The 19587-nt window shown below is 36.1% G+C and overlaps 2 protein-coding genes across 16 annotated transcripts in view; one reads left to right on the top strand and one right to left on the bottom strand.

Moving 5' to 3' along the window:
• Nucleotides 1-19587, bottom strand: part of LOC108358590 (ATP-binding cassette sub-family G member 2-like) — a 79883-nt gene that overhangs the window by 34105 nt on the left and 26191 nt on the right. For 6 of the 15 annotated variants that reach the window (XM_017610003.1, XM_017610007.1, XM_017609999.1 and 3 more), the window contains one exon: nucleotides 10212-10901. In XM_017610003.1, coding sequence (XP_017465492.1) covers nucleotides 10212-10854 — 643 coding nt within the window. In that variant the 5' untranslated portion in view covers nucleotides 10855-10901. Of the gene's footprint in view, nucleotides 1-10211; nucleotides 10902-11126; nucleotides 11231-19587 lie in introns of all 15 variants that reach the window. The other 9 variants (XM_017610005.1, XM_017610000.1, XM_017610006.1 and 6 more) reach the window with 8 other exon arrangements.
• LOC108358591 (RNA-directed DNA polymerase from mobile element jockey-like) lies at nucleotides 17394-19059 on the top strand. Its single transcript, XM_017610011.1, has 2 exons — nucleotides 17394-17411; nucleotides 17770-19059. The coding sequence occupies exon 2, from the start codon at nucleotides 17953-17955 to the stop codon at nucleotides 18934-18936; it is 984 nt and encodes a 327-aa protein (XP_017465500.1). The 5' UTR covers nucleotides 17394-17411; nucleotides 17770-17952; the 3' UTR covers nucleotides 18937-19059.

A 19587-nucleotide genomic window follows, 5' to 3' on the forward strand; every position in this document is an offset into this window, starting at 1 on the left:
AATAGGATGTCACGTCATGCGCTGTCATATCCTGTGATGTCATGTCATATGATGTCATACCATATGATGTCATATCATGTGATGCCACGTTATGTAATGCGATGTCATGTCATACGATGTCATATCGTGTGCTGTCAAGTCATGTGATGGCATACTATATAATGTGATGTCATATCATATGATGTCATGTCACGTGATATCGTGTGATGTGATATCATATTATGTGATGTAATATAATGTGATGTCTCATCATATCATGTGATATAATGTGATGTGATGTCATGTAATGTGATCGCATTCCATGTTCCGATTATTAAATCGGTAACCCTGTCGATAACTATTGCAATAAAAATACCGATAACAATATCCATAAACATATAGAAAAATACAACGATTACAAAACCCATTTATTCATCGAAAATGAATAAAAAGATAAGAAAATCAATTATTTAATCGATTATTATACCGATAACAATATCCATAAACATATAGAAAAATACAACGATTACAAAACCCATTTATTCATCGAAAATGAATAAAAAGATAAGAAAATCAATTATTTAATCGATTATTATACCGATAACAATATCCATAAACATATAGAAAAATACAACGATTACAAAACCCATTTATTCATCGAAAATGAATAAAAAGATAAGAAAATCAATTATTTAATCGATTATTATACCGATAACAATATCCATTATTGTATCGGTAACAATATCCATTATTGTATCGGTAACAATATCGATTATTATATTGGTTATTATATCGATTACAATAGCGGTTATTTAATCAATAACAGTATCGATAACAATATCGATTATTTTATCGATAGCAATATCGAGTTCTATATCGATAACAATATCGATATCCTCATCCTTTTCTTCATATTTATCTTTATTTTTGCATATTCCTCTTCACCTTTACCTTCAAGTGTTTAAATTTACTTTGATCTTCGTTTTTGCCTGTACCTCTAGGCATCTTTGTTTTTGTTTTTATTCTCAAACCGCTAAACCGCTGAGAACTACTTCCATGTGCATTATTCCCATTGAATTTGACAATTTACTCCCAACCAACCAACTGCCGCTAAAGAAGTTTCACTTCATAAATTCAAGAAATGTTCTTACCCTTTCAGTTACCCTAATTCTTATGTATCTGTCATTGTCTTCATTTTCGTCTTTATCTTCACTTTTGCCTTCTTTTTTTTTACTTGGCCGTTATAATTTATTTCTTCATCTTCATATTTATCTTTATTTCAAATGTGTAGTGAAACAACAGGCGAAACATGTCAAATTGAACATATTGCAGCAACATGTATACACAATTCGAAAATGTTTAAACGACGGTTTTGGTAATTTTCAATCAATTGTAAAACCATAAAAACTCTGCTCATCTACGGAAAAATGCCTTTCCAACGGTGCTCTTGGTTTTGAAATCGGTTCGGTAGAATCGCCAAACGAACGGAGATTACCGCGAATTGTAAAAGTGGCGAATTATCAAGGAAAGATCATAGAAAAAGATTACGCACGCTTGGCAGAGATCTCACAGATGGAAATAAGACTATCGGTAAAGCTCATGACACCGAAAGGGATTGGTATTCCATATGGTATCACAGCGTTACTGTTATTGGCCTATGTGTGAGGAGGATACTGCGCCTTAGTGGTTTTAACTTAAATCAAAAATTTTGACTTTACAGGCTATTTTTGTTTTTAAATGTTCTTTTGCATTGGCCAACGCAAAAGCTCTTATTAGGCGCCGAGAAGTAAGCGGGCATTGGCTAGTTACTAATAAAATGAAATAAATAATTATTTGATACTAGCCAATGGCCGCTTACTTCGCAATTTTATTATATATCCATATAGCAACATTTAAGTGGCAACCCGCTTCAAAAATATTTTCAAAAGTAAGCTTCCTAATCCTCTATAGTTTAATGTCCATATTGTAATATTTCATTTATTTTACAAATTTAAATGAATACAATTTTTCAAGCAGTTGGCAAATCCCCTAAAAATATTTTGGGCCTCTTTAGTTTGATGCCAATATTGCAATATTTAATTTATGCTATCAATTAAACTAAAATCAAGTTTTCAAATAGGTGGCCACCTTTCACAAAAATATTTTCAGTTGCAAGCCTTTGTAAACCTCTTTCCTTTGACAGCCATATTGCAGTATTTACTTTACCGGATCAATTGATCTAAACTGTCAACTCTCTAATTTTTTTTCTTCTATATTGTAAGCTAGATCTTTAGCTATACATCGGTGAAAACTGCATTCAATTCCATGTTTGCGAGTGATGCGCGTACAAATATACAGACATACAGAGAGTCGAAAATTCTAAAAATTGATTATTTGTCTTCTGTAGCTCTAATAGAAACCCACCATATTAATTTTTCTTTAATAATATCTACAAGGTACTGACATCGTCTGTTGAAATTTTATTATAAGTATAGATAAAAATATTTTCGGCAGTCAAATTTCCCAAACCTCTTCAGTTTGATACCCATACTGCAATATTCAATTTATCTTATAAATTAAATTTTCAAACAGGTGGCAACTTTAAAATAATATTTTTGGCTGTAAGCCTTCTTAAGTCACATTCTTTTGACGTCCATATTGCAAAATTCGCCGCTGTGGTGTAGTGGTCAAAGCAACATCGCAAAAAATATAGAAAAAGGTTTTCTTAACAGCGATCGTCCCTCGGCAGACAATGGCAAACCTCCGAGTGTATTTCTGCAATGAAAAACAGCTTCTCATAAAAATACAATCGCCGTTCGGAGTCGGCGTAAAACTGTACACTAACATATGTGTAGTAGTAGTAGTAGTAGAATTATTACATAATTTACCTAAATTATTCCTTAAAAATACTTTACATCCACATCTGCGGATATCAACTTTTCACCATATATGTAATATTCCTATATTGGCAGTAAGAGTACCTCCTATATTGGCAGTACCGTCCGAAAACACTACAGTACAGATATATCAATAAACACGTACGAAAGAAAAGGAACACATACGTTTATAAATAAACATGTACACAACACATATGCAAAAACTGCACTCAAGTACACAATACATTGACAAAAGCAGTACTAGACTGTCTCGCTCTGATTTCGGAATGCTCACACATTGAGAAGTTAGCTTACTGCCAATATAGAAGTATTACATATATGCTTTTCACAGTTGCCCTCAAGTAGTGTTGGCATTAATCGATTGATTTTTTAATCAATTAGTGAATTCGATTAAATTCAATCCGATTACAGTTAATCATGATTAATTTTAATCTGATTAAACAGTTGATCGTAACCCCGATTAAAAAAATTAATTTTTAATCATTAACTCTTAATTTGATTAAGTAGGTATGATGATTAATTAATTTATGCTGGAATTTTCCTGTGCACACAAAGCGAGTTAGTCAGGTATGGCTATTAATTAATCGTAATCGCCGCCAGCGATTAACGATTGAAAAAAGGTGATCATTAATCATACAGTTGATTACGACTAATTAGTTTTTATCGTCAATCGCGATTAAAATTTTAATCGTTAATCAGATTAAAATTTTAATCGTTAATCAGATTAACATTTTGCCAACACTGCCCTCAAGCACGAACAGGTTTTTCGAAAATATACCAGCATTCTGCTGATGCAGATTTGTTGGAAATTGTTCAAGGATTTCGAATGTTCATGTCCGAAAATCGTAGCAGATCCTTTTTTCAAAATAAACGTATATATAAACAAATGTATATTGTGGCGAATACTTCGGTAACGCGAAACGAGCAACGAGAAAATGGCAGAATGTTCGAGGAATGACGTAGAATATTCGACAGTGACAAACGTCAAGTGGATGAATACTGCGAACAACGAGAGAATGAGCGATAAACTTCAGAATGTTCTAGAGTTGTCGTGGGTGCGAGCAAAGGTATATAAGGCCGTTACCACAGTGGAAGTCAAGTTAGTTGAAAGTCAGCAAGCTACCAGACAGGCCAGTCAGTTGCGAATAGTGTTCGTCCGATACCACCATGTACTCGATGCCTGTACTCATTAAAAGTATCGAAGAGGATACTCGATGCTACTCAAAGTATCGCTAGGAAATACTCGATTCTACTTGTACTTGAAAGTACTCACACAAGCAATTTTAATTCAATGCCCATTTACGATATAACGACATACAGTGAAGAAAAGCTTATGAAGAACTGAAAATGCCTTTTCATATCCTTCTATTTTCAAATGGGCTTACTTGGAAGTGCTGAAATAGGAGATGTTAAGTAATGAGAAAGCTCATTTTTTACGTGTGTTTGATTCTTCGGTTTAAAAATGATCTATAGACGACGCTTCCGCAAATCATAGGCTGGCTCCACAACCTCCTCTAATTCGATACGATTTTCGTTCTCCACTTTCGTTAGTTCTAACCCTACCGAAATCGAGTGGTTCATATCTTTAATCGTTTTTCTTTTTTCGAAAACTACAACACAGATCTATTTTCAGTTGATTTTCCCAAATTTAGCAAACAAGTAAATACTTGCACTTTGTACTCGATACCCATGAAGTACTTCTTCACGCGTATCGAAGTACAAAAAATACTCGGTACTTGGTAGACGTACTCGAGTATATACTTCTAAGTACTGGTATCGGGACATCACTAGTTGCGAATCAGCAAACTACAAGCAAGTTGTGAAACAGAGATAAATTGTGTTAGCAAGTTTTGTAAAGTGTTTTAATTGCCTTAACTTATTGTTGTTATTGCATAAACAAGTACTGTAAAATGTTTGTTGTACAATAAAGTTAATTGTACTGCAATTTGGTTATCGTGAGCATTTATTTAACAATCCAGTGATACGAGCCTAGAGATTTTTGGTAAATCCATCAAGTAGTCAAGGATAATCGTAACAATATATTAAGGTGGATCTAATTTGATGGGGATACCATCTTAATACGTGAAGTTGGTTGCAAAAGTATGGAATATAAAATTTGAGCCCGATTGGAGCTTATTTAAAGCTTGCGCATTGAGGCAATACGGACGATTTTTGAATTTTTTTTTGTTTTAGCTAATGCCCTGTATGCAGCTCTCAAGAAAACGGTCAAGAAAAAATTACCATTATTTCGTGTGTGTGTCCAAGGAATTTGGTCATTTTTGATACTTCACAGCCTGTTGCTTCACTCTTCTCCTCAAGAAATAATGGAACGGGCATATATTTCCGTTGCAACCCTGGGTTGCCTTGTGATTTTGTTTCACAAAAAACTTTAGAAAACCGTAGTAGAAAGCGTAGCAATTTCCTTAAGAACGGCGTACTGCCTTAAGGAAATTTGACTCAAGAAAATTTCTTAGCCATTTCTTGTACGTCATTTTATATGGAGTTTTTGCTTTTCTTGAGAGCTGCATACAGGCCTTAACTCTAACTTTCACTCCTTAATTACAATAAAAAAAAAAATTAGGAATGCAGTTTTGTAGACGATTGAATTTTAGTTTAAAAAAGTGGCCATTTAATAAGCCAGCATAACATTGACAGATACAGAGTGGCATTTTGATTTCTGGCAATTTTTTCCACTGAAGATATTCTTCATTCCTTCAAACCTCAAATTGTTTTTGTGTGGAGGAAAATGTGCAGAACGTCACGAAAAAAAATCGAAAAAAATCAAATCATAGTGGAAGTCATTCATCTTCAAGGCGCATCAATTACAGGTGATAGCGATAGAAGCTATGCTTCTTCTTATAAGCACGCTTGTGTCAAATTATCGTCTGTTTTGCTTTGTTTACATATCCGCGTATACATACACATATACGTATATATATACCCTGCAAACAAATGCTCCCGAAATCTTTAAGAGTGTCGGAAATTTGTTACGATTCTTTTAGAAATCTGTAAAGAAAAACATATGAAGCGGTTGACAAGAACTAGTAAAGAAATTTCTGTACGATTTCTTAAAGAAAATTCTTAAAAAAATTGTGAAACCTTTCAGAATTCTATGAAATCCTGGTGTGCAGGGTATACATATACACACGAATATGAATAGATAAAGACGATGTTGATGACACAAGGAGATCATACCAACGGTAAATGTTGGTTTTGTACGATTGCTACAACCTGTAGTTGTTGAATCATGAATGACATGAAGATTTGTTTCTAAATAAAACCAATTCATGAAATAAATTTGTGTAGGAAAACTTTTGGAGAATTTCGCCACTTGTATTATGTATTACGGCAAGACGGACAAGATTGTCAATTAATACGTTTGATTAAATTTTGTCAAAAATTTGGCCGTTTCTTGAAAAACGCGTTTTTTCACAATTGTAAACAATTAAATAAAATATAAACAACTCATCACAGCAAGCGATTCGCTTTGAGAACAGTACCGCACAGTTTCAAGCTTACTGCTTCCGCAATGTCTTCCATCTTCGTCTTCGTGTTCGCTTGCACTGTGATCACTTTCACCTGTTTACTACTGCACCAGTGATCGGACTTTAAAAATTTGTGTGGTAGAATCTGGAAAAAAATGTGGTAGCTTTCAGAAAAATCTGGTAGATCTCAGGTTTTGGATCAAACTTTGTACAAAACTTAAAAATATTCTGCAAGGTTGCACCTAAATTACCAACATTTTAATTATAATCTAAAAAAAATTAATTTAAGTTTATTAAAGTACAAGATTGAAGTTGCTAAAAATGCCGTTGAGTTTTGGCATTTTTTTCCTTGACAGTGTAAAGTAGTTCCTTCCATATCAAGATATTTTTCGAACGTATTTTGAAAGATTTCTGCAACCTTGCGGAGTGCTGCCAGCTTTTCTTTTTATCACATCACAATGTAGCGGACAAATGTGGCATGTTCCAGAAACCGATTTTGACAATTCTCAAGTAAAAGTAAACAACGCTTTAGAAACTTTAGATGCAGTGAAATTTTCTAATAATTTCACAAAAATCGCCGTTTTTTAACATTTTCCCTATTAGTTCCTTTTTATAAATCATATATTTTGCAATTTAACACAACAAAACCATGTTTCCTGTCGAAAAATTGAATGTTGAGAAAATTTAGTATTTTACGGTTTATTTTATCCTCACATTTTGCCTGTGTTAGTGTTCAGTGTTGGAAAATTCTTGTTCTTAAAATTGATAAGTTAATGTCGAAAATAAAGCTACGGTAAAACCCGCTTAAGTACCTCACGAAAAATGTCAGCTTTTTGAGGTACTTAGGCGGGTTGGGTACTTAAAAGAACCCGCTTAAGTACCTCGATGCGGGTACTTAAGCAAACATAATTATTGATGTAGCTACATCTTTTTGTTAACTTAGATAAATATGTAAATCCTTGAATAAAACATAAACATTTAATGAAGTATACGTATTTATTTAAGATTTTTCAATTAAAATACAGTTCATTCCCTAACAAATACTATGTAAACCTAAGCTTAAGATTTTATAGAACACTTAAAGAAAAAAATTCATGATAATTTAAAAATTTTTTCTCAGATGTGTTTTTGGGTACTTAAGCGGGTTTCACTGTACTCAAAAACGCGAATATGTGGTAGATTTCAGACCTTGTGTGGTAGATGCTCAAGAAAGTGGCAGATCTCCCACAATGTGGTAGAAGTCTGATCATCGTCTTCGGCTTCGTCTTCATCTTCATCTTCGGCTTAGCTTCCACTCTGTCTGCAACTTTGCACCTAAAATTCCAAGGGCTATAGAATGGCATACTCAAATTTTTGTAAAGAAGGTAATTAGGGTGTACAACATTTTACGAAAATATCCACAAAGTTTAAAACTCCATTTTTCGTAGTCTTTATTGCAAAAATTATTACCCATAACTTTATATAAAGTTTCCCTGACGAGGCCTGCAAGAAAGAGAAGGAGGTCATTGAATTCTTTGGGCTTTGCTTTCTCAAGTTGGAAACGTGGGAGTTGCCAAGCCTGCATTTTTTGTACCAGCCTCAAATTAATCTTTCTTAAAAATTTTATAGACTTTCTAGGGCAAACCGTAGGATCAATGTGTATCAATCACAGTATATACAGTAACAAACCTTTTCGCAGTTTTTCACCATTTGGTCCCCGAGGAGTACTTTTGGGTTGTGTGCAGCGTTTTCGTTTTGCGTGCACGGCAACACTTACTGTGGGGAATTCCACCTCATGATTAGAAAAAGTTCATTTCGAGGATAAAATATACATAATTATGTGTTATTTATGAACAAAATGTAGGTTAAGTATTATATTCATCTTTAATGTATGCCGATATTCATGCTTAATGAAGAATAATATCAATAGTTAAGTACATAATTAACGCTTGTATTTTATAAACTGGAAAACTCAAATCGTAATTATAGCATTGAATGGAGTTTTCTTAAATGTAAGTTTAAATTAAAAAAAGTCCATTGTAAGATACATTTTTTTATGAAAAACCTAAATTTTGTGAATTTATCAGGCCAAACTCTAAATTTCCGAATATATATTTAAGTCTTTATTTCAAAAAAAGAACAGGGTTTGTATATCTACACAGACCTCAATGCCTGCCTGCGCATCCGACCAGACAGTCCATTAAGCACACAAGCGTTTTCAGCACTTAACAGTTCATTATCATGTACGATATAATATAACAAATTATACACTAAACTATGATAATCTGTACTAGTATCTATAATAATAGACAAAAATTTGCAATGTTTTTACACTTTTGCAATTAGTTTCGGGCACTATTAAACAGTCATGACTTGTGCCACTCTGCCATAGTACGGTTGTTGCTCCCTTTCATACCACAGTAATTTTGTATACAACTCTGAATCAACAAAATTCATGCTCCTTCTCATTATCAACCCTGATCAGATTTTACCTCCGAGGAGTACTCAAAAAGGTTTATTACTGTATATACTGTGGTATCAATTGATGATTGATGAATGTCAATTCTCGAATTTTTGGAACGATTTACGGATCGAATCGGAACTAAAAAATCGCCAAGAATCGAATCTAATCGATCTTCGATGTAATCGATTTAAAAACATATATGTAAGCAAATACATATATGTAAGCAAAAGGTACTAGCACAGTTTGATAACTCAGATCCTTTTTGAATTCCCCGGTTAGCAGTTATTTTTTAGATGACTACTGTCAAATTTTGAGCAAGCCATTGAGCATCTGATTTGTGCCTGACAACCATTGCAAGCAGACAATATCGTAAATTTCGAATCAAATGGAAAATTGTGGATTTCGTCAACTCATAAAATATTCGGTACGGGCCTCCACAATTAGTAGAAGATCCAAATAAGGCACGACCTTCACCCATCTGTTTAATCTATTTTGTATGAAATCTAACGTGCTTTTAAGTTTTATCGGAAAAACTTTGTTCCATAACAGTTATTAGATGAGACATATTTTTTATTTCGCCGATAAGAGTAATCGCCCAACGTTTAATTTTTACGTTGCCTGATAACTGTTATGCAGGAGAAATATATTTTCCGTCGTCTATAAGAGTCATTTCCCAACGATTGTTTTTTACTTTGCTTGATAACAGTTATTTTCCAACGTTTATTTTTTACGTTGCTTGATAACAGTTATTACCCAACGTTTGTTTTTACGTTGTCTGATAACAGTTATTTCAGTCCTCTACTTTTATTTTCATCATCTTTATATTCTTCTCCATCACCATTTTCGTCATTATTCTTATCAAGCAACGTAAGAGATAAACGTTGGGCAATAACTGTTGTCAAGCAACTTAAAAACAAACGCTGGACAATAAACAACAGTTACAGTAACAGTTAACGTAAAAAATAGACCTTGGATTATAACTCTTATCGGGGAAATACAAAATATTTTTCATCTAATAACTGTTATGAAACAACGTTTTCGATAAATTTCAGAATCCGGGCAACGTTTTCAATTTTTAAATTCGAGATAACAGTTATTTTTGGTCCCTGATGAGCAGGTAAGCAGTAATAGTAATTTTCACTCATCTGTTTAACACATTCTATAGGATTTATGCTCTCGATTAGTATATACATATCGCACATGATCATCAAAGGGGATACAACAACAAATTTGAATACGAAATTTGTTATTGGAAATTCTGTATCTAAGATAACGTTGTTTTCTACATGCTCAATATCAATGAAAACGATGTATTTTTAATTTTTATTGCTTCCTGTATCGAAATGTAAGTTTTCATAAAATGTGGACTTATGTATCTACTTTTAACTCTAAGCTACCAATAAAATACCAATTGCTGACATTACTAACCTCTTTTGTAGAATCCAGTCTTAACACCGTAGCAAATATTCTCAAAACGTATATTTAGTGATTTAATTTGTCTTTGGTGATCATGTGCCAACGATTTGGACGTAGTGACTGTCAGCGGGGGGACATTTTTGTGTTGAGAGGGTTGAATGATGCCACTTGGTGTAGCAATCGTCGTATTCGAAAGCGTTGCATTGCGGGTTTCAGCAAACTCGTATTCAACCTTTGAGTCCTTTGAAATTTTTACATTCAATGGCCTGCCTGCCGAACAATGCGCTTCATCGCTCCCATACTTGTAATCCGGTGCTGGTGTTATAAGCCTTTGTATTGCCGCACTAAATCCGGTTGATTTTGTTGCTGTAGCCGGTATTTCACTAATTGTTTTCGGCGACTGCATCTTGTCGACGCTTATATTGCTGTGATTTGTGCATTCATTTGTCTGTGGCTGCTCCCTTTTCAAAGTGCTCATTGTTATGATGTCATGTTGAGCAACTTCTCCACTGTTCATTGCTTTACTTAGGCTACTGCTGCTTCGGTTGCTCTTGCTACAGCTAATATCGCTGTCACTCAGAGTTTTCATACAGTTTGTGCTATTATTAACTTCGATCGCAGAGAACAGTCCAAAGTTTATATTAGGCGTTGACATTTCAGGCAGCCGATTTTGTTTTTCGACTTTTGAACTTATTTAAAGATCTATAAAATTTAGTTATTTAAGCTTAAATCGCATATCAAAACTTTGGCACAAGTATGACAGGTAAAAAATATTTTACAAAAATAAAAAAATAAGAAAAAATTATAATTTTTGAAGAGCCTGAAAGCAGTTTCGTATTCTGCACAACTTTTCACATCAGTAAACGATTTATTTTTAATTTTTCAGAGGATAAATTAATTAATCTTAAAAAAATATATAAGAAATACCTGCCATGTTCTCCTTGTTTGGAAATGACCCACGTATGCATTCAGTGTGAATGCAATGATTTCTTGGGTGGGATATTTAGTGAACTGAGCTAGCGTTATTGTGACTACAAGTTTTAAGGAGTATATTTCATAATAATATATATTTTTCGAGAAAAAACGCAAATTTTCTTGGGGTTTAGTACTTTTCCAAATTCGAATCTTGGCAACAATAACAGTCACAATAAAAAGTATAGCGACTCATCGCAAAACCTAGCAAAAAAATCGTATTTTGAGGTTTTTGAAAATTTTAAAGCTCAAGCTAATTATTTTTGCAGTCAAGTTAAATGAGTATTATTTGCGATGGATAGACGAAGATTCTTCGTCCAACATTTTTAGGATGGTTTTTACCTTAGTTAGAAAAGTTATCCTACGAAAAATTAAGGATCATCGAGATATCTTTCGAAACCTTCCATAGAATATATTCATAACCGATTCGTTTTCTAGTATTTTTCGATTGAAATTTTCCAGCGCCTACGAATCGCCATAAACTGATCGAAAAAGCACTCGTATCCGAAGTTGTTAAGTCCGTTAATTGCAGTCGCAGGCATGTGCTACGTATGTGCATATGTACGTATGTAACGTACGTAACTATACCTTAAGGGTAAAAACACTACGAGCAGGTCCAATCACGGTTTAGATATCTAGAAAGCTGACTATGAGCTTAACATCGAGGGAAGATTACACAGTACGCAGACGTTTTGCTATTTATTAGTCAGCTGAATAGCAAATTTAATTTAGTCAATAAAACATTAGAAACCTATTAAAATTAGGGCGGTAACGCCTTAAGCTTTATTGCAAATGAAGTAATTTTTCCTTCAATGTTGGTGCACATTTTCCGTTTGTAATTCACATTTTCCACTTGATTGCAGCTGACTATCTTACTGACGAAAACAAACATTCATGAAGTCAGCCTAACCTACTACATAGTTAGTTAGGTTAGTAGCAAGCTGAAAGTAATGTTGGCTCTCGTACATTCGCACGGCTTTGACCGACTGACGAAGGCTTGCTAGTCATCTAAACTAAACACCACGACCTACTCGTAGTGTTTTTACCCTAAGAGTTAATTGTAAGACTTCGTTGAAACTAGACGTTAAGACTCGTTTGTTAACCAATAATGATTGAAGACAATGGGTCTCATGCATAAACAGTGAGCTTCAGCTTCGACTCGATTTTCAGTACAAATTCTTAAGCTTTAACTCACTTGATCAATGCGAAAATTGAGTATGAGTTTAAGCTTACTTTTTATGCATAAGGCCCAACAACTAGTTTACTAGTAGTTAATAAAAAAGAAAATTTAAACTCGAGGGCTAAATTTTTTTAAATTATTTTTTTCTATTTAAGTATTATACCTAGGTTCTAAATAAGAAACAAATCCCACAGATTTTCCTAATATTTCGACTCGTGCGTCACATTTCGGGCAAATTTTTTGTGGAGTTATTCCTTTTCATGTAAAATTCATTCTAAATACGAACCATCCAAATACGAACCATCTCGGACCATGTTTGAAAACCTCATCGGGAAGTTGGTTAAAAACTGATTGCAAGATTTGATTACACACAGGTGAAACTTAATAGAAGTTTGTAAAAGCACTGACTTTTGTGAAAGTATTAGTGAGTTTCAGGGCATTTAAAATTTTTGAGGCGGTGTATACTTTTACTTGATAATTGTCAAAATCGACAAAATCAAAGTAGCGGTTTGCGAAATGCGGCTCTTTCCAGGATAGGGCTGCTAGCGAACAGTTACCAAGAACTGCCACCTCCTAATCCAGGATGTAACGCGACACCGTGCCCATTGGACGAAATGCAGCGAGGAGGACAATCGACTGTATTTTAACGGCACCTCCTCAACACCGGCCCGCCTTCGGGAGTACGTGTGGCCTTGCCGCGGCACAGGGGTCTACCGCGGTCGACGACTGTGCTCCCATGCAAGAAAATTAGACCACTGCGCTTGCCTCTCCGAGCAGGTGATTGTAAGAACAAGATGAATAAAACTAACAAAAGCTAAAACAACAACAACAACAAAAAACCTAACCCAAATAAGGCATGAGACCATCCTGACGCAGGATGAGCTAGCCCTCTTCGTCGAACATGCGATGTCTGATGACGAGCCATCTACCAGCAGTGGCATACGCCGAGAACCTGCACTTCCTCATAGAACGCAGCGTTCTCCCACTCCAGGTCAAGCGAACGGGGGCATAGGGGCCCTGGAAAAAAGCACCGTAGTTGTAGAGTACTGACTCTACCACGGTTAGGTAAACCAGGAGCGATTAACGACCATCGAATGCATAGACTGAGTGGTGCAGCAGTAAAGTGGTACCTTCGGTATTTTGAAGAGGGAAATAAGCCCAAAATACCATAGCGCAGTGGCAGTGGCAGTGACAGTTTTTAGAACCAGCTGTTACTGCTAATAATGGCAGTCACTGCCGCAGCAAATACAATACGGATTTGTCAGTGACAGCTTTTTTTGACATTCCCTTTTGTTTGTTTACATTTTTGTTGTTGTCTTTTAGGCTTCAGTGACATGAACAGAAGTTGGCTGCATTTTGTTTATGTCAAATTCAGCATGCGAAGTTTGCTGCGATGAAGGCAGTGGCAGTGAATTTAGAATTTTGGCTAAACTGAGCAGTACTGCCAGCTGCCACTGTTGTATTGTGAGTCGCTTCATTGGACACCACACTTTCTAAAAAACAGCTGAGTTCGAAAAACTGCCACTGCCACTGCCACTGCGTTATTGTATTTTGGGCTATACGCCGGAGGTGGCACGCATAAAGGCCCGCGAGCATATGACATAAATAGAAGCAGAAGAAAGAAGAAACGAGCGTCATCGCGAAACCGCGCACGCCGAGTGGCGGAGAAGTGGGAAAACACATGGTAGCAGTCGGGGAAGACAGCAGGTACCCGATGCCGCGCGAAAAGGGAAACGCAGAACCGCGCCCGCTGAAGAGGCGGTTATGCCTGTGAACTACCCTACGCCATCATGACTGCTTCGGATGAGATGTAGGTAAAAGATGATGGCGCCTCAAGCCCGTCCCACTTGAGAGCAACACCACTCCCAATGCAGATAGTGTGTAGCCTACGGTCGCCCCTACAGAGGTTCCATCGACGCAAGAGTTGATGGATGGGCTCGACCTGCGAAGACTAGAGCTAGACGGCAGGAGTGAGAGCGACCTGAGACTCTCAGAGGTGGACGAGCCGATGCAAAAATGACCAGTCAACCCACAATAACCATAGCCCAGATAAACCTTCACCACGTCATTGGTGCATCAGCAGTCATTAGCAGAAGGTTTTCGTCGGAAAATCTGGGCATCGCACTGGTTCAGGAGCTGTGGGTCTACAGAGGTCAAGTAAGCCACTTTTTAAACCAGTCAATATTTTTAAGGAATTTTCAATAAAATCTGGTTTAGGCCCTATTTGTTTAAAAGTTAAACCAAAATTATTAGATCTAGTATTTCTAGGCTTCATATATAGAAAACTTTGTTTAAAATCTAAACCGAAATAGAAAGTTTTTGGGTTAAAAAGTTAAACCGAACTGTTTAAATTCTAAACCCAACATATGTATGTGCTCTCCTTTTTTAAACTTGGAAGGTTAGTATTAAAAACTAAATTTAATTGGCCATACTATAAGTAAAGAATGTCAAGCAGAGTAGACGTGATTGTCGGTGCGCTGCAGCTGTATATTTATTCCGAGTGTTTGATCAATTGTTTGCGTTTAAAGTGATAGCGGGCCTCACTGAAATATCTCTACACCTCATATCGAGTAGGTCTGCTGCAATAGTTATATTATTTTTAATCGTCGCAATTTAATTCCAAATAAAAATAAATATGACAACAAGAAAAGTTGCGCGTCAAGCGGTATCTACTCCGCAGAATAGTTCTCTCAGTAAAACTGAGAAAAAAGAGAGCTCCCCACCTACATCTTGGCTTGAGCGTATTGAGGAGCAACTGGATTCACAGAGGAAGAGTATTGTGGAAGAGATAGCTGAACGGTTAAAATCATCTGAAGAACGAGTGATGCAGCGATTTGGCGAGTTAACGGCTGAGCTGGCGAATCTAAAAAAGGCATTGCGAAAAATGGAAGAACGAGTGGGAAAGGCAGAAGCTCAAATTGCGCAAAATGAGCAGCTGCAAATGGAGGTGGCGCTGCTTAAGACTGAGCTTAACGAATGTCAAAACCAAGCCGTCTCCACCGATATCATTATCAATGGTCTCCCCTATGTGGATGGTGAGAATTTAGGAGATACCTTCGGCAACCTGTGTCAGTCATTGGATTTACCTGTGCTTCAAGTTCGCTCGGTCTTTCGAGTATCTAAACAGAGCAACTCCGCTGCTTCGGTGATTGTCAAGTTAGCATCTTCTGCTGATCGATCCACCCTTTTCAAATCAGTGGCTCGCTTTTGCAAAGAAAAAATGCGGCCGCTATTGCTCCGTGATGTTGGCCTGAGCTCAGATGGGAAAATATACATACATGAGTGTCTTACAAAAAACAACCGCGAGCTAATGCGCTTCGCAATGCAGCTAAGAAGAGATCAAAAACTTGTAGCTGCCTTTTCAGTTCGTGGGTATGTGTATGTACGCGTTCGCCCTAAGTGTAAAGCTGTGAAGGTACTCAATATAGAGAGCATCAAAAGTGTTGTTGCTGCAGGCACCTGATAACGTATGTTTAAGTATAGCTGTTATGTTTATCATTTGTTTATGTTGTACCTGCTCTTGTTTCTTCTTTTATTATACCTCTCTTCTCTGCTGTTTTCCTCTTAATTTCCCTGCATATTATCTTAAATTTATTTATAATTTCTACTGCTCTCTTAAATTTCATAGTATTTTCTTAACTACCCGCCTTTCACTATCATGCCCTTTCTTTGTTATTGTCTTGCACTTATGCAAATATGTATACATGCTTCGTTTGCTTGTTTTTGGTTGTTTCTGTTCTAGCCCGGATTTGCGATTGTAGGTCTGCTCGATAAGTCAGGCCCTTGCGTTAATGAAAATAAGAAATGTATTATTGATATTTTATGTAAACAAAATGATGGTTTTAATGTGGTGCATTTTAATGCACGTAGTCTAAGCCGTGATAAACTTGACTTAGCTAGGTACGTCTTTGAAGAGTCTGCAGTGGATGTAATTTGTGTTTCTGAGACTTGGTTCCATAGTGACCTTCCTGATTTCAACCTGTCTTTAAACGGCTACAATTTATTGAGGCATGATCGTAGACTTAAAAAAGGGGGGGAGTTGCAGTGTACTGTAACAAAAGTCTGAAACTCAAACTGTTAGTAAAATCAAACAACTGCGAAACTGAATACATAATTACTGAAGTATCTGATGGCGTGAATAAAGTCTTACTCGCATGTGTTTATAATCCTAATAAGGGTATAGCTCTAGATACATTATTTTTTGACCTGTCTGAATTTGTGTTAGATTATGAGCGTATTCTTATCTGTGGTGATTTTAATGTAAATATATTAGTAAACGATCCCAGTAGTAGTAAATTATTGGACCAGTTGGCAACAGCAGGGCTTTGTGTTGTTAACGAAACTATGCCAACGAGGTATGCAAATAACTCCCCACCTAGTCTCCTTGATTATTTTATTACCTGCAACCTCTCGCATATTCTTAAATTTGACCAAGTAGATTTTATTTCCGACCATGATTTAATATTTTGTTCTCTAGATGTTGTGATGAATCGTCCAGGTTTAGGTGCTACCTTTGTGTATCGTGATTTTAAGTGGTTGAATGTAGATTCTTTGTTTTCAGACCTGAGCAATATTTATTGGAATGAATGTTGGTTTCTTCCCACTGTTGATGATAAACTTGACTTCCTCAACAATAACTTGTCCATGTTGTTTAATGTGCATGTTCCACTGTGTTCTGTAAATATTGTAAATAGTTCGTGTCCTTGGTACAATTCCAAAGTTCGTTCTGCCATCAGGAAACGCAATAAGTCTTATGCTAAGTGGAGAAAAAATCAAACGGACACTTCTTGGAATCGTTACAAGGAAATTCGAAATGAAACTACTGCTATAATAAGACAAGCAAAACGTTGGTACAGCTATTCAAGACTAAATCCGTCACTCCCCTCGAAGGAACTGTGGCGCAATCTAAAAAATCTTAAAATACATGGCAAAGAAAGACCCGAGTGTGAAATTGACGTCGATGAGCTGAACGAATATTTTATCAGTGCCAACAACAAAAACCATTGTGCTCCCGTGTTGAAGGATTTCATGTCTTGTGCTAGTCCAAAACACGAGTTTCAATTTATGGCAGTTAGCGAAGTTGAGGTCCTGATGGCCCTGTCAAAAATTAAGTCTAACGCTATAGGGGAAGATGAAATCTCGCTGAAATTCGTCAAAATAGTAATTGATTTTATAATAGGCCCTCTGACTCATATAATAAACCATTGTTTTACCAGCTCATGCTTTCCAGCAGTTTGGAAAAAAGCTATAATTTTGCCAGTTCCGAAGAAGACGAATGCTACTTATGCTGGCGACTATAGACCTGTCAGCATACTGCCTGTCTTTTCGAAGGCTTGTGAAAACTTAATGGCTGCGCAAATTTCTGCATTTGTGCAAGAAAATAGTCTGCTTTCTCCACTACAATCTGGCTTCCGACAAAAACATAGTTGTTCGACGGCAGTGGTCAAAATACTGGATGATATTAGAATTAACTTTGACAATGGCGACCTGACACTTCTTTGCTTACTCGACTTCTCAAAGGCGTTTGACTCAGTGAATCACAAATTGTTGTGTCTGAAGCTCAAACATTATTTCGGCTTCAAAGACAGTGCGGTGAAACTTATGGTTAGCTACCTGGAGGGTAGAACGCAGAAGGTTAAGTCAAACAAACTAATATCCCGGCCTAGATTTGTGTATGCTGGTGTTCCACAAGGTTCTGTCCTCGGTCCACTGTTATTCAGTCTCTTTGTCAATGATGTCTTTCCTGTTTGTCAATATGTGAATATCCATGCGTATGCTGATGACATACAATTGTACCTGTCCAGTCGTATTGGTCTCGTTGAGGATTTATGTTTCAAAATAAACAGTGACTTGTCTGCCATTTCTGTTTGGGCTGCTGGAAATTCTCTATGTTTAAATGCGTCAAAGTCGTATGTATTGCCTGTATGTAATAGTGTGGTGTATGTCGATTGTATACCAAAACTGTGGATAGGTACCAGTCCGCTTAGTTTTACGGATAAGATAAGAAATTTAGGTTTTATTCTTAACTCTAAACTTACATGTACTGACCACATAAATAAGGTTGTGAGCAGCGTGTATGCGATACTGTGTAAGCTGAGAGTTTCTGCAACATTTACGCCACTGGAAACCAGGCGTAAATTAGTTCTCCAACTAATTATGCCCATCATCACCTACTCTGAGGTAGTATACAGCAAACTAGACTCAATATCTTGCCATAAACTCAATGTAGCATTCAACAATGCTACACGTTATGTATATGGGATTGGAAGATATGAGCACATTTCTGCCTGTCGAACAAATATCCTGGGTTGTAGTCTTGAGAACTATTTGGCCGCTAGGAATTGCATATTTATTTACAAACTTACTGTATTTAAAATACCTGCCTATCTCTTTGAGAAGCTGATACCAGTAAGGTCACAGAGACACAACAGTTTTATTGTTCCAAAATTGACTTACCTAGCATCATCAAGACTATTTTTCATTAACGCAGTAAGAGTCTGGAATTCATTACCTGAGACCGTTAAGAGTGGGTTAAACAGATTCAACTACAGGACACAAATCTACAATTATTTTAAAAATTACTGATAGCATTGTGTAAGGGCATTAAAATTTTCTCTATCTCTCTCCACTATTTCTGTTCTATTCTAATATTTTTTTTTCTTTTCCATTAATTAAGTCATACTCGTTGTTATTGTTAAGTTACATATATTGTATTATGTTGTTGTTTAATAAAATTTGTTGTTTGAGAAAATTTGTAAAAATTTAAATNTAATGGCGACCTGACACTTCTTTGCTTACTCGACTTCTCAAAGCCGTTTTACTCAGTGAATCACAAATTGTTGTGTCTGAAGCTCAAACATTATTTCGGCTTCAAAGACAGTGCGGTGAAACTTATGGTTAGCTACCTGGAGGGTANATGTAGTCAAAGAGTTTAGAATTAAAACCGAATTTTTTAACCGTGTACGTATATGTAGATTATACAATGCATAGATATAGATATCTTTTTTAGTTTTTCATTTAAACACAATTTCGCGGTGGAATCTTGTTCTTTATGCAAAACTGAAGATAATGCATTGTCTAAAATAATTGTGCCGCAATTTTCGACCAAAACACGTTTTTGTAGAAAAATGTAACAACTCGTGAGATTTGCACATATGCGCGCTGATAAGTATGCACATTAGTGTGGTCCAAAAAAGGGTGGGAGGGGGGGGGGGGGGGGGGGGGGAAAANTAACAC

This window comes from Rhagoletis zephyria, unplaced genomic scaffold (genome assembly GCF_001687245.7).
Source record: "Rhagoletis zephyria isolate East Lansing unplaced genomic scaffold, Rhagoletis_zephyria_1.1 Rzeph_scaffold_00272, whole genome shotgun sequence".
Taxonomy (NCBI): Eukaryota; Metazoa; Arthropoda; class Insecta; order Diptera; family Tephritidae; genus Rhagoletis; species Rhagoletis zephyria.